At 35.5% G+C, this 16,097-nt stretch overlaps 1 protein-coding gene across 9 annotated transcripts in view; it reads left to right on the forward strand.

Annotated features, from left to right (window-relative positions):
- The first annotated feature begins 7,993 nt into the window (after positions 1-7,993).
- Positions 7,994-16,097, forward strand: part of LOC132742001 (uncharacterized) — a 46,604-nt gene continuing 38,500 nt past the window's right edge. For all 9 annotated transcript variants that reach the window (XM_060730282.1, XM_060730277.1, XM_060730280.1 and 6 more), the window contains exons 1-3: positions 7,994-8,397; positions 9,348-12,185; positions 14,672-14,796. In XM_060730282.1, coding sequence (XP_060586265.1) covers positions 9,349-12,185; positions 14,672-14,796 — 2,962 coding nt within the window. In that variant the 5' untranslated portion in view covers positions 7,994-8,397; position 9,348. The remainder of the gene's footprint in view (positions 8,398-9,347; positions 12,186-14,671; positions 14,797-16,097) is intronic.

Raw genomic sequence — 16,097 nt, forward strand, 5'->3', positions numbered from 1 at the left:
TTACATGGGGTCTGTTTCCCTTTTTTATTTGGGGATTTCCCCCATGTTCTGTTTTTTTTTATATTGTTGATTTCTACCATGTGTTGCAATGTTTCTTTTTTAATTTCTACCCAAAGTGTCTTTTCCTTTTCTATTGGGGATTTCCCACCATGTATGAAAAATAACATTAGTTCCCCGGATTATAGGGAATTTGGGTTTTTTCTTCATTCCGTTTTGTCTTTTCACCCACCAATAGGGAATAGGGGCCATCTAACTGAACAGAACGCAAAAGAATAGAATTTTTCAATTCTTTAAAATGAATAAAAGCCTTGGCCCCCTAAAAAAAACGAAAGGGAAAATAACAATTTGAAATGGCCCTTTATTCCTAAACGGTTTAACGTCAGGGCCCTCTGTCCCCAGTAACACTTTCGTGCTTTTAAAACCCCTGATTTTTAAAAAAAAAAAATTTGGGACCATAAAAAGAGGGCAATTTTGCAGAAACGCAAAAAAATTGGGGTTTCACCCCCAAGGTCAAGGGCACAAATTAAAAGGGCCAAAAGTTAAAAAAATTTTACTTCTTTTCTGTCCGACCCTCTAAAAACGCTGCAAATTTCTTTTGATAAATTGGCAGAAATTTACACCATTATGACACCCTTGGGAGAGCACAATAATCAAAACAAAACCCTGGGGGTCAGGGTCACACCCCCAAGTTCAATGTTTAAAAAAATCTTTCATAAACATTTTCCCGCTCTATAACTTATTACAAAAACAAAAGGGTTTTTAAAAACTTGGCTAAATACCCCCCATGGGCCACAAATTTCAGAGCTTTAACATCCAGGTTTCTACACCCAAGGTTTAATGTTTTTAAATTTTTCCCATAAAATTTTTTACCCATGAAGGGTCTCAAAAAAAATTGGGACAAAAAAACAAAAATCGTACTATTGCTTATGATAAAGAAAAAAAAAAACAAAAATTTAAAAGGTTGAAGGGAAAAGGTTTTTTCCTCAAGGGGGTTTAGCTGTCCTTTTAGACTGCCTTTTATCAATATAATATGCAAAAATACAAATTTGTTAATTTGTAAAGTTTTTAAATTTTTGAATTTCTACCCGTTCTGTCCCGTTACATTGTGATTTTACCTGGGCTGTCCTGTTTTTTTTGATTTCTACATGTGTTGCCCTGTTCATATTATATTTCTCCATTCTGTCCTGTCCTATTGTTTTTCTACCGTTTCTCCCTGTTTTTTATTTTTTACCATGTTGTCCTGTTATATTTGATTTTTCCATGTGTTGCCCCGTTCATATTTATTTTTACCCCTGTGTCTTTTTTTGTTTTTTAATTTTTTAGCCAAGGTTTTTTCCCTTTTATATTTGGGTTTACATTGTTTTCTTCTTTTATTTCTACCCGTGTTGCCCTGTTTTATATTTTATTTCTACCATGGTCCCTTTTTTGCTTTTGAAATTTTAGCCCTGTGTTTTTCCTTCATATTTTTATTTTCTCCATTTCTGTCCTTTCCTATTGTAATTTCTTTCCATGTTCCCTTTCATATTTTATTTTTTACCAGTGTCTGCCCTGTTCTATTGTGATTTTTACCATGTGTCATTTTTTGCTTTTGTAATTCAGCCCTGGTTTTCCTGTTAATTGTATTTTACCATGTGTCTGTCCTGTTCTATTTTAATTTTACCATGTGTTGCCCTGTTCATATTGTGATTTTTACCATTGTCTCCCTGTTCTTTTGGGTTTCTCCCATGGCCCATTTTTTCTTTTGAATTTTTAAACCAGGTTTGCCGTTCATATTGTGATTTCTACCATGTGTCTGCCCTGTTCCTTTTTGTGTTTTACAGTGTCGCAAATTTGTTTGTTTTTTTCTACCATGTGTCTGTCTTTTCCTTTTGTATTTTCCATTGTCTGCAATGTTTGTATTGAAATTTTCTCCCTTTCTTCCTTTTATTGTGATTTCTACCAGTGACTGTCTTGTTACTTTGAATTTCTACCATGTGTCTTCCTTTTTTTTTATTTCAATTTTTGCCCATTTTTTGCTTTTGATTTCTCATTTTTTTGGGTTTTCTCCCAGGGGTTCTGCATTTTTCTATTGTAATTTCACCATGTGTCTGTCCTGTTCCTATTGTGATTTCTACCATGTGTCTGCAATGTTTCTATGTAATTTCTCCCCATGTGTCTGTCCTGTTTCTATGTAAATTTCTACCAGTGTCTCCCCTGTTCCTATTGTGATTTCTACCAGTGTCTGTCTTGTCCTATTGTGATTTCTACATGTTCTGCCTGTTACTATTGTGATTTCTACCATGTGTCTGCCCTGTTCAATTGTGATTTCTCCCATGTGTCTGTCCGTTACTATTGTATTTTACCATGTGTCTGTCCTGTTTCTATTTATTTCTACCAGTGTTTGCCCTGTTCATATTGTGTTTTCTACCTGTTACTTTTGATTTCTACCATTTTGTTTTGCCCTGTTCATATTGTGATTCTACCATGTGTCTGTCCTGTTTCTATTGTGATTTACCTTTGTGTCTTTTCCTGTGCCTATTGTGATTTCTAACATGTGTCTCTCCTGTTTCTATTGTGATTTCTACCATGTGTCTGCCCTGTTCCTATTGTAATTTCTACCATGTGTCTGTCCTGTTCATATTGTGATTTCTACCATGTGTCTGCAATGTTTCTTTTGTAATTTCTACCATGTGTCTGTCCTGTTTCTATGGTGATTTCTACCATGTATGAAGTAACGTTCTAGTTCCGCGGATTATAGGAATGGCCTTTGTCTGTCAGTCCGTCTGTCTGCACTACCGAATAGGGATAGGGGGCCATCTAACTGTAAACAGAACGAAGAGAATAGAATTTTCAATTCGTAACAATAGAATAAGAGGCCTTGGCCCTCTATTAAACGAAAGAAAATAACAATAGAAATGGCCCTTTATTCCTAATCGGTCAGACGTCAGTCCGTCTGTCCGCCAGTAACACTTTCGTGTCTTAAACCACTGATTTTTAAAAAAAAATAATTTGGCACCATAATGAGACAATGTGCAGAGCGCAAAAATTGGGTTGCTACCCCCAAGGTCAAGGTCACACTTAAAGGTCAAATGTTAAAAAGTCTACATTTCGTGTCTGTCCATGACATCTAAATTGCTGCCATGTTTTTATGATAACTTGGCAGAAATGATCACCATTATGACACCATTGGCAGAGCACAATAATCAAGTCACAACCCTGAAGGTCAGGGTCACACTCCAAGGTTCAATGTAAAAACATCTATTCATATCATGTCAGCTCTATAACTTATTGACAATACAAAGGTTTTAAAATTACTTGGCTCAAATGATCCCCACCATGACACAATCTGCAGAGCTCAACATCCAGGTTGCTACACCCAAGGTCAATGTTATATATTCTCCATAACTTTTTGACTATGGAAGATCTCAAATAACTTGGCACAAATAATCAACATCGTGAGACTATGTGCTTATGATATGAATAAACAAGAGCTGTCACAGGAGACAGCGAAGCTCGACTAATAAAATACTGGACGCAGCTAAGGAATAACTAAAAACTTATAAAGAAAAAATTATGTAGTAAATTATGTATTAAGTTAATAACTAAAAAAATAACATTTGTTAACATAAATGTCCAAGATCAAGGAATAATTCTAGAAATAGTCATGCTAGAAGTTGTGGACCTTGAGCCCACAACATTTGTGTAATGATAAGAAATATATATTGAAGTTTTGAAGTAGATACCTTAAAAAATAATAAGAAGTTATTATATTCTCTTCAAGAAAAATTTTAAGTTCAAGAGAGATAAATCTGTAAATATTGCTTCAAAAGAGTAATGACACATTGTCACATAAAAATGTAATTGATGATAAGGAATAAGTATTTTGAAAGTTTGAGGTAGATACTTTTTTAAAAATAAAAAAGTTAAAATAAAAAATAGACATTTTTCTATTTATTAATCTAAGTTTTATGGGGGAGATTCATTGCCTGCAATACTGGTGCTGCGAGTTATGAACCTTGTCACATAAGATGTGGATGATGATAACGTAAATATATTTGAAAGTATGAAGTTGATCCCTTTAGAAATAAATAAGCTTACAGTAAAAAATACATATATTTTTATGGAAAATTCTAAGTTCAAAGGGAGATAAATCTGAAAATATTGGTGCTAGAGTTATGAACCTTGTCACATAAGATGGGGATGATGATAAGGTACATATATTTGAAGTATGAGTATGATCCCTTAAGAAATAAAGAAGTATCAGTAAAAATAGTATTTTTTAAAGGAAAATTCTAAGTTCAAGGGGAGATAAATCTGAAAAATATTGGTGCTAGAGTTATGAAAGCCTTGTCACATAAAGATGTGGTTGATGATAAGGAACATATATTTGAAGTTTGAAGTTGATACCTTAAGAAATGACAAAGTTATAGTGAAAAATATTTTACTGCACCAAAACTTTAATCTAAAATCTGGACGCGGACGCCGACGCCGACGCCGACGCCGGGGCGAGTAGGACAGCTCTCCATATACTTCGTATAGTCGAGCTAAAAACAACATAAAGGTCATGGTTGGTAAAAGGTGAAGAGGTACACATTCATGTTCACTGCTGAAGGGGATTTAGCTGTCCTTCAGACTGCCTTGTTATCAATGATAATGATGCAACATACATTAATTCTGTTAATTTGATATAATGTTTAACCTTATTGTAATTTCTACCATGTGTCTGTCCTGTTACTATTGTGATTTCTACCATGTGTCTGTCCTGTTTCTATTGTGATTTCTACCATGTGTCTGCCCTGTTCATATTATGATTTCTACCATGTGTCTGTCCTGTGCCTATTGTGATTTCTACCATGTGTCTGCCCTGTTCATATTGTGATTTCTACCATGTGTCTGTCCTGTTACTATTGTGATTTCTACCATGTGTCTGCCCTGTTCATATTGTGATTTCTACCATGTGTCCATTTTTTTGCTTTTGTAATTTCAGCCATGTGTTTCTCCTGTTCATATTGTGATTTCTACCATGTGTCTGTCCTGTTCCTATTGTAATTTCTACCATGTGCTTGCCCTGTTCATATTGTGATTTCTACCATGTGTCTGCCCTGTTCATATTGTGATTTCTACCATGTGTCCATTTTTTTGCTTTTGTAATTTCAGCCATGTGTTTCTCCTGTTCATATTGTGATTTCTACCATGTGTCTGTCCTGTTCCTATTGTAATTTCTACCATGTGTCTGCCCTGTTCATATTGTGATTTCTACCATGTGTCTGCCCTGTTCATATTGTGATTTCTACCATGTGTCCATTTTTTTGCTTTTGTAATTTCAACCATGTGTTTGTCCTGTTCATATTGTGATTTCTACCATGTGTCTGTCCTGTTCCTATTGTGATTTCTACCATGTGTCTGCAATGTTTGTATTGTAATTTCTACCATGTGTCTGTCCTGTTTCTATTGTGATTTCTACCATGTGCCTGTCTTGTTACTTTTGTAATTTCTACCATGTGTCTGTCCTGTTCATATTGTGATTTCTACCATGTGTCCATTTTTTTGCTTTTGTGATTTCTACCATGTGTCTGTCTTGTTCCTATTGTGATTTCTACCATGTGTCTGCAATGTTTCTATTGTAATTTCTACCATGTGTCTGTCCTGTTCCTATTGTGATTTCTACCATGTGTCTGCAATGTTTCTATTGTAATTTCTACCATGTGTCTGTCCTGTTTCTATGGTGATTTCTACCATGTGTCTGCCCTGTTCCTATTGTGATTTCTACCATGTGTCTGTCTTGTTCCTATTGTGATTTCTACCATGTGTCTGTCCTGTTTCTATTGTGATTTCTACCATGTGTCTGTCTTGTTACTTTTGTAATTTCTACCATGTGTCTGCCCTGGTTTCTATTGTGATTTCTACCATGTGTCTGCCTTGTTCTTTTGTAATTTCTACCATGTGTCCTGTCCTGTTACTATTGTGATTTCTACCATGTGCCTGTCTTGTTACTTTTGTAATTTCTACCATGTGTCTACCCTGTTTCTATTGTAATTTCTACCATGTGTCTGTCCTGTTCTATTGTAATTTCTACCATGTGTCTGTCCTGTTCCTATTGTGATTTCTACCATGTGTCTGTCCTGTTTCTATTGTGATTTCTACCATGTGTCTGTCCTGTTTCTATTGTGATTTCTACCATGTGTCTGTCCTGTTACTATTGTGATTTCTACCATGTGTCTGTCCTGTTACTATTGTGATTTCTACCATGTGTCTGCCCTGTTCATATTGTGATTTCTACCATGTGTCCATTTTTTTTTGCTTTTGTAATTTCTACCATGTGTCTGTCCTGTTCCTATTATGATTTCTACCATGTGTCTGCCCTGTTCCTATTGTAATTTCTACCATGTGTCTGTCCTGTTTCTATTGTGATTTCTACCATGTGTCTGTCCTGTGCCTATTGTGATTTCTACCATGTGTTCTGTCCTGTTCATATTGTAATTTCTACATGTGTCTGTCACTGTTTACTATGGTGATTTCTACCATGTGTCTGCCCTGTTCCTATTGTGATTTCTACCATGTGTCTGTCTTTTTACTTTTGTAATTTCTACCATGTCTCTGTCACCTGTATACTAATTGTGATTGCTACCATGTGCCTGTCTTGTTACTTTTGTAATTTCTACCATGTGTATGTCTTGTTGCTATTGTAACTTATACCATGTGTCTTATCATTTTGCTTTTGTAATTTCTACCATGTGTCTGCACTGTACCTTTTGTAATTTCTACCATGTGACTATCAGGTTACCATTGTGTCGTCTTGATTCTTTTGTAATTTAATACTGGCAGCAACGTCTATCTGTATGAATATTAGTACATACATGTACATACATCACCTCTTCCATGACTGATGAATAAAGAAGAAAGTTTATGTAACTACATCATTGCCCATTCCAATTTTCAAATTTGAGGTTACTCTAGTCTTGACAACAAGAACCCATAACTAAATTATAGGTTTTCATTTAAAGGAAAACACGAGAAATTTAGATCTTGATAGAATACAATTAAGATAAACTGAGATCATACATGTATGTATCACATTCATATAAACACATTCTTTTATTAAATACAAATAAGACAATTTGTATCATCAACAAACTCAATCAAAATAGTTTTGCCTATCGATATGCTAGCACAATAATTATTACAGTAGTCATATTCATCATTAAACCAAACCCATGGCAAAAAAAAAAAAAAACTTTAACAAATACAAGTAATCAATATGTATACAAATAAGATTTTACAGTGAAATTACAGAAAATGAAAATTCACATTTTATATCATCAATATTTCTCAATATTTCATTTATAAAGATATAATAAATAATCATATGTGGTAGTATAATTATCATACAGACCTGTATGAAAATGTAGATCCTTTGTGCCCCTTAGCTGTCTTTTGTGCCCCCTTAGCAGTCCTGCAACTCATCGAAAACATAAATTCTATCACTAAAATTGTACTTGTTCTTAAAATAATACATTTTTTATCACTAAATATACTGAAATATATTAAATTTATACTAGCAATAGGCCCTAGGAGGTATTTTAAGGTCCTTTGTGCCCCTTAGCAGTCCTATGTGCCTCCTAAGCAGTCCTGCAACTTATCGAAAACAAAAATTCTATCACCAAAATTATACTTTTTCTTAAAATAATACAGTTTTATCACTTAACATACTGAAATATATTAAATTTATACTAGCAATATCGTGGACCTTAGTACTTTCTAAATACACCTAATGGCTATGTGCCTTTGTGTTACCATTTTACTCACCAAATACATAATTTGTATCACTAAAATGCCATTTTTATATATATATTTTTTGGTCGGGATTAATATTAACTTATCTATCAATAGGAAGGCCCTAGGAGGAATTTTAAGGTCCACTATGGCTCGTTATAGGTCCTTTGTGCCCCTTAGCAGTCCTTGGCAGTGTTTAGTTGGACCCAAAATTTAGTGGTGTTTTATCTTGAACCACTTTAACCGGAAGTTAATTACTCGGTCAAAATTACAATTAACAAATTGTTTTCATTAATTAAAGAAGTAAAGTTTTGATTGTCGTTTGAACTAATTAAATCTGAAAGAATTATTTTTTGATTTATTTTGTTAATTCTCGGGCAAATCATCCATAGTATAATCTTTGTGCGGTTTTGACAGCTGACGATCCGAATGAAAGATTTTCATTGCGCATGCGTGTTACACGTAAATCCAACATGGATGCCTGTCAGTTAGCGAAATTTACAAACAACTGAAAAATTCTGGTATTTTAGAGTCTATGTTAATAAAGTACGGTCTTTGACTTATCTTCGAGAAAAAACAATATCTACTAGATTAAAGAGGAGCGGATTCATAGTACACAGGATTGTGAAAAGAAGAAATCTGAAGGTGAAAATCAGTGTTTTGTCACTACAAATCGTGTCACATATGGGAAAATCATATAAATTTGTCACTTTTACCAATGTTCATATACTGAGCTTTTGCCAATTAGGATTTGATATGTTTAAGGCATACTTTTTGGCAGTCTTGCTTAAATTTCAAAAACGTGACATGTGAAACATAGGAATTGCAACTTTCATTTTCCTACAGAAATTCTAATATGCTTAAAATTTACTGTTGACAACACATGTAAGTGATTAACCATCCCAGGTTGGGTGAAAACAAAATCTTGGTCAGCCTGTTTTAAACTCATCTAAACTTATAACGAGTCAGAAAAGTCAGACACAGTGGTCAGACCCATTATGTAGGGAACATCCACAAACATGCCTTATCATCTGTTGCGGGGACAGAATCACCTGACTCCTTGCCTTGGTTCCTGAAATCCAGCAACAACTATTTTTGTTAGAACTTGAATTTTTTCAATAAAGAACACAATAATTGATTGAAATATAATTGCTTAACAACCTTCTAATTCCAATGTATAAACTTAAGGCCAGAAATCAAACTCCATTATTTACTGGTATTTTCAACAAGAATTCTTTACAGATTAAACTTGAGTGCAAACATTTGCTTCTATTGGACCTTTGTCACTTTTATGGTATCAAGAATTTGTATTGTAGAATGTAAACTGGCATGCAGGTATTTCCAATTAAAAAATTATAGTTACTAATACTAAAAAACTTTTATATTACACTCAGTCAAAATTTAAATTTTTTTATTGCTACACATAGATATTCGACTCATCAGAAAAATCATGAAAATCTGAATGTTCTTAATATAGTTTTACCTTTAGCTACAATAATTAAATTGATAGAAAGCTTAGTACAGAAAAGAATTATCAATCATGTTTGCTGATGGTTTGTTATTTAACTTTAAAATAATGTAATTATTTTTTACAGAATGAGCCAGTGGGGTGGTGATACCTCGTCTCAGCCCCAAGCTTCTGGTCAAGTTCAATTCTTTGATCCAACCAAATTTCAAAGTGGTGGTGACAACTTTCCTCATGTTCCAGTGTCTAAGCAGAATGATGTTAAAGGTCAGGTTCAAGGTCATTCTGGTGGTCATGACAACATAACAAGTCAAGATGGTGAACAAAATGCATGGAATTCTTGTGGAACATGGAACACTGAAAGTAATCCATATACTGGAGATTTTAATGCTGACCAGCAAGTGAATAGTGAATATAACAATTACAGTGGTCATCCGTGGCATGGTCAACATCAGTATAACAATGTCCCTTTGCAAAATGAACATGGTGCTGGTCAGTGGGACCCTAGTTCACAAGGTACATGGGATCCTCATCAGCAGTGGAATCAACATCAGCAGTACAATTACCAGCAGGGAACTGATCCTAACCAGACTGCTGGACATAACAACTACTGGGCAGGGCAAAATGGAGACTATCAGTCTAATGTAAATTACCAAAGCACTGACCAATCAGGTCAAATTGTGTCAAGCGCAAATTATTTTGCACAGGAACCAAATGCCCACTATGCTCAATCAGCAGGTGCTAGTTATGGACAAGCTAATACACAGTCCACCGAAATGACTGGTTCTATTAATAGCTCAGGTCAGACTGAACAAAGTATAGGAGATTTAAATGTATCCCAGTCTACTGAAGAAAGTGAAAGTTTAAACCAGTCAGTTGCTAATATAGAAGATGGTGGCACAATGGGTGGGTTTTATAATAATGATAATTATGATGAAGAAGAAGGGGAAAGTGATGATGATGATGACGATGATGAAGAGGATGATGATGACAGTGAGAGTGGGGAGGGAGGGAATGTATCGAATGGAAGTAACGGTAATGTTGGCAAAAGTGGAAGCCATATACGACATGAAAATGAACATCATTATGAACAGAGTGAACATTTACAAGCTCAAACTGTGATCCCTAATAGTCAAACAAATCAGTTACAAGTTATTGGTCAGATGCAGGCATTAAATTTACAGGACAATTCTGTGTCTCAAACAAGTGGTAATGAAAATATCAATGTATCAAATGTCCCACTGTATTCAAACCAAAGAAATGATGGAAATAATTTAAACATGGATGCAGCATCATTTGTACCTCAACAGCAGTCGATAGTTCCTCCGCAATCAGTTGGAATATGTGAGAGCAATTCTGAAAGTGATACGGGAGTGAAGCAAACCACTCCTACATTTAGTGATTGGGAAATGATACCACCAGCAGTAGAGGGCACTGTATCAGCTCACAGTAGAAATGCATCTATAGACAATAATGTTCATTTTTTTATTAGTTCTACAAATAGTTCAGCTCGAGTATCACCAGCTTCATCTAAAGCTGGTGAAGATAAAACAGGAGTTAATTTAGTGGATAAGAAAGAGGAAACTGTGCCAAATAGACAAACTGATGTTCAAAATGCTAGACCGAATACACAGGCTGAAACTTTAAATCAACAACCTAGTGTGGGACCACCTCAGTCTCAGCCAGTTGGACTTCCACCCCCTATGTTAGGGGGTAAGAAGGGTGGGAACCCTTTCCGAAAATCACCCAATATAGAGGCGGCACAAGCTGTGTCGTCAAACAGTGATGTTTCAATGCTGTCATCAACAAGACTTGATGTTACTCGGCCAAACTTTGAAAACAGTCCAGTTGTTTTAAACCAGTCAATATCTCCTATCACAGCTAATGTAGAGAGTACTGGGCAGAGAGATGGTGAAAGTCCAGAACTTGAAATGTTGAAAAATTCAGGAAGTCTCCCAGTCACACCTGTATCCTCACAACCAAGAAAAACAGCGGCAGTTCAACAGAGCCCAATATTGCCTCGTAAGGAGAGTCCGTTTCAGCCTCCAAAGCAAGACACCATGAGCAAGATTACTAAATCTTCACAAGACATTCCAGAAGACCCTGTTAGAGAATCTGTAAAACCTGGAATATCAGATAAGCATGGTAGAAGAACGCCAGATCGTGATAGAGCATACAGGAGCAGAACTCCAGACTGGGACTCTGGGGATCGGGGAAATGAAGTAAGGAGGTCAGAAAGGGATTCAAGACGGAAAACAGATCGTGGTTATGATGATAGAGAACGTTATAATAGGGACAGAGATAGATATGGTGCTGATAGTGATAGGGTGACAACAAGACCTCCGCCAGGCTCTAGTACGTCGGACCGTGTTACACGTACAAGGCAGTCAGCATTCCATCATATACAAACTAATAGGAGTAAGAATAATGTATCCCCGGCTGCTTCATTAATTGATGTGGCTGATAATGTTCCAGCAATGCCAAATATTTTGTTAATGCCAGCTTCTAGTACAGCTGGTACAGTAGCTGCACCTGTAGGTGGCGCACCATCAGAGTTAAATCCGGTTGTCTCATTAATTAGTTCATTAAGCGAACAGATAACCACTGATAATAATGGAGATGATAGTAAACATTCTAGAAATGACAGTAAATTTAGTGCTAAAGAAAGAGAGTCTAAAGACAGATACAGAGAAAAAGATCGGTATAGGGATAGAGATGATAGGGGGCGCTATGGTAAAGATCGTGATAGAGACAGGGGGTCTCGGGAAGATATAAGGGGTAACAGATCGTATGATAGTCTTAGAGATAGGGGCTTGAAAGATTCCAGAAATAACTCGCGTGAAAAACTGAGTATGTACGATTCAAGGGATTCACTAGACAGAGATGATTCACGAGATCGCACACGGAGAGGTGATAGTCGTGAACGTGACCGAAGTTACAGAGATGATTATTATGATCGATCCTACAGGTATGATTTTAGACTTTTACTAAGTTTCTGTTCCTGGATTGTCCATTTTAGATTTGGTACCCAGTTTAATTGTATATAGTAATTGCACATAGATACTTTTTTGACAATTATCTTATTTTTACTATATTCACATGTACTGAATATCGCGAAAAAATCAATTTGCTAAATTTCACTTCAGTTTATTAAAAGGATTTTGAGTTTCTGTTTCTGGATTTTCCACTTAAGATTTGCTACTCAGTTTTGAATCGTATATAGTGCACACTGTGATACCTAGATATCAATGTATGGAAACAGTTAGTCTGTATACATATACAAGGTTATTTAGCATTAACTGTTTTTAAAAATGCCTCAGAAATCTTAAGTGAAATAGTGAGCTTACTGGTATATTTGTTTATTTAACTGATTATCCAATACAATGAAATAAGATCACAAACACCTTACATACAGTCTTACAAACATAGGCAGCTCAAAGTTATCACCCTATCATCAGAATGGCCGCAATAAGGTCCATTTCCAATCCAAAATAGCCTCTCTTTTTTTCCCAAATTTCAAAAAATAAATTTCCAAAAGCAGCCTTAAAAATCAAACTGTTTCATTTTTGGAGGAAAATTGAACTGTTTTGACTTGTTTATTTTAAAAGAATTGACAGATTATATATGATCATAAGGTTATATGATCATAAACATGTTAAAAAACTAAAAAGATTTTCAACTGCTCAAATTTCTTAAAATGTCGAATAATTTTTCCAATGTATAGATTTAGATTTTATTTTAGTGGATTACATATGCATGGACATTTAAAACATTTATTGCTTGATCAAAACCAGTTTTTCAACCTGGCTTTTCAACAAATAGGGGAAGCTATACACCTCTTCCAGGTTATTGTGTTATAGTTGGGTTATGTGTAACTTCTTATTTAATATTTTGAAGTATTCAGTAATTGACACTGACAGTGTCCACATATCACCAAGGAACTTGAAGCCATAATTAGTTTAAAACTTGGAAGGAATTTCAAAATTTATGTAGAACATGTTCTGTTGGGACACTTGATTTTTGTGTCGCCTCTACGGAGTAGTGGCAACATATAGGGATCACTTCTCCGTCGTCCGTCTGTCTGTCCGTCCGTCTGTCCGTCCGTCCGTCACAAAACTTGTCCGGACTACTCCTCATAAACTACTGGTGCAATTTCATCCAAACTTTACAGGAATGATCAGTACCAAGTCTAGTTGTGCATATTTTCAGGATTTTCCGGTTCAATGATTTTTGTCAGAGTTATGGCCCTTTAATAATTTTTAATTTTAAAGTTTGTCCGGACTAGTTCTCTTATACCACTTATGCAATTTCAATGAAACTTTACAGGATTGATCTGTAGCTCAAGTCCTTGCGCATATTGCACGGGTTTTCCGGTTGAATGATTTTTGGCCGAGTTATGGCCCTTTGATAAAAAGGTTTCTTTTTCTGTGTGTTGCCAGATACACAAAAGCTTGTCCGGACTACTCCTCATAAACTACTGGTGCAATTTCATCCAAACTTTACAGGAATGATCAGTACCAAGTCTAGTTGTGCATATTGTCAGCATTTTCCGGTTCAATGATTTTTGTTTGAGTTATGGCCCTTTAATAATTTTTATTTTTAAAGTTTGTCCAGACTACTTCTCTTATACCACTTATGCAATTTCAATGAAACTTTACAGGATTGATCTGTAGCTCAAGTCCTTGCGCATATTGCACGGGTTTTCCGGTTGAATGATTTTTGGCCGAGTTATGGCCCTTTGATAAAAAGGAGTTTTTTTCTGTGTGTTGCCAGATACGCAAAAGCTTGTCCGAACTACTCCTCATAAACTACTGGTGCAATTTTATCCAAACTTTACAAGAATGATCAGTACAAAGTCTAGTTGTGCACTGTCCGTCTGTCTGTCCGTCTGTCACAAAATTTGTCCCAACATGAAATTGGCCATCATGAGGCGACACATGTGATTACTGATCGCTCTTGTCTATATCAAATGAACTGACCCTTTCTAGACATCCCTTTCAGAGATTCTTAAGAAAAGACTTGTTAAATCAACCTGACTTATTCTGGTGCCCTGGCTAAAAAGCCTAACCAAGACACTTATAACATTGAGATATTTACTGAATATTCCTAAGTTAATGAACTAAAATTTCATCAACCATCTAGCACATAGAGTTTTTGTGTATAATCTATGACTGAGCCGTGCCATGACAAAACCAACATAATGGGTTTGCGATCAGCATGGATCCAGACCAGCCTGAGCATCTTCACAGTCTGATCAGGATCCATGCTGTTCGCTATCAGTTTCTCTACTTGTTATAGAGCTTGTATGCAAAAAGCATTGATCCTGATCAGACTGCGCAGATGCGCAGGCTGGTCTGGATCCATGCTGATCGCAAACCCATTATGTTGGTTTTGTCATGACGCGGCTCATATGTTTATAGCTCTGTTATTATGTTGTTGTTTAATTTATTGAAGGGATCGTAATCGGCCACCTAGTAGGACATCAACAATTGATACACGGAGAGATTACCGTGATCGTGATAGAGAGTACTACAGAAAAACTGACAGAAACGATCGTGACCGGCCAAGATCTCGACAAGGTAACCTTGATTTATTATTTCCTTTAGGCATTGAGGCATTGAGGCTGACAAAGATTTTTATATAAAATTTTTAAAAAATGGGAACAGTGGAATAAAAATAATGTTGTTATTTTGTTCCTTTTTTAACTTGTAGAGAATTTTTGTTTGGTTGTTCTGTTTTATGTTTGATAACTGGGCTATGAAAGAAAAAAACTGCTTTTAAGTTGTGAAATACTCTATAGATATAAAAAATATTATTGCTTTCCTTTTACAAATATTCAAGACAGCCTCCATGGTGGAGGGGTTAAGAGTCAATGACTTCTTACCTGGCGTGGGTTTCGATCCCTGGGAGATTCTTTGGTAGTTTAGCGTGGAGAAAGGTAGTCTAGTACTGGTGTAACTTTCCAGGAACGATGGTTAGGAAACTACCCGCCCATATGACTGAAATACTGTTGGGGAAAAGGCGTAAAATGTAACAAACAAACAAACAAATATTCAAGTATTTGTTGCTTATCCTTTATGAGATATATTCTCCATACTGCGAATTCACTTATATTCGTGGGCATGAAATTTCGTGGTTTTATCAAAACGGGCATTTTCGTGGGTTCTTAAATTCGTGGATTTTCATTTTTTTTTGTAAAAAATTTAGTAACCTAATGCAAAGTAATCTTTAACTTAATCGCCGAACATTTTTACTTACAACATGTACATATCTTTATGTGTCACACAGCGCTTGTCAATAAATTTAATCCTTGCCTCTGGGCATAACTCTAATATAGCACAGTTACTGCCGATAATTGGCTGCAATTAACACATTTATGTGACATGATATGCACCTCCATTTCACACACTGCCCCTTTAATACGCCGATGTAAACATCGCATAATTTATACGACACCTAACACGTTTTAACCAGCAAGTTTAAAAAGTTTACACCCTGAATTGGTCTTACCATATTTGACAGTAACTACACGCAACGTCATAGCGACTGTGTAGATTTACATGCATATAAATTAATCTGAGTAAATAACACAAATATGTGTGGATCTAGTAAAACTGGACCATTTAAAAACAACAAAAGAAAGTGCAATTCATCTGTTTTAGCGATTGTATTTTTTTTATCGTTTTGTGTATTTACGACATTAAAATCAAAGACTTTTTTTAATTAATAAGAGCAAACTGACATTTTTTATAAGCGCCAATTAATTGGATTGCCTGGGTTCCCATATTAACTCGATTATGTCAAGTATTCTAACAACGATCAAGTGTGTATATGCGACCGGCATTTGTGACAGTAAATTGAGGGCATAATTATAATCGAG

This window comes from Ruditapes philippinarum, unplaced genomic scaffold (genome assembly GCF_026571515.1).
Source record: "Ruditapes philippinarum isolate M1 unplaced genomic scaffold, ASM2657151v2 ctg1205_1_1_1_1, whole genome shotgun sequence".
NCBI lineage: Eukaryota > Metazoa > Mollusca > Bivalvia > Venerida > Veneridae > Ruditapes > Ruditapes philippinarum.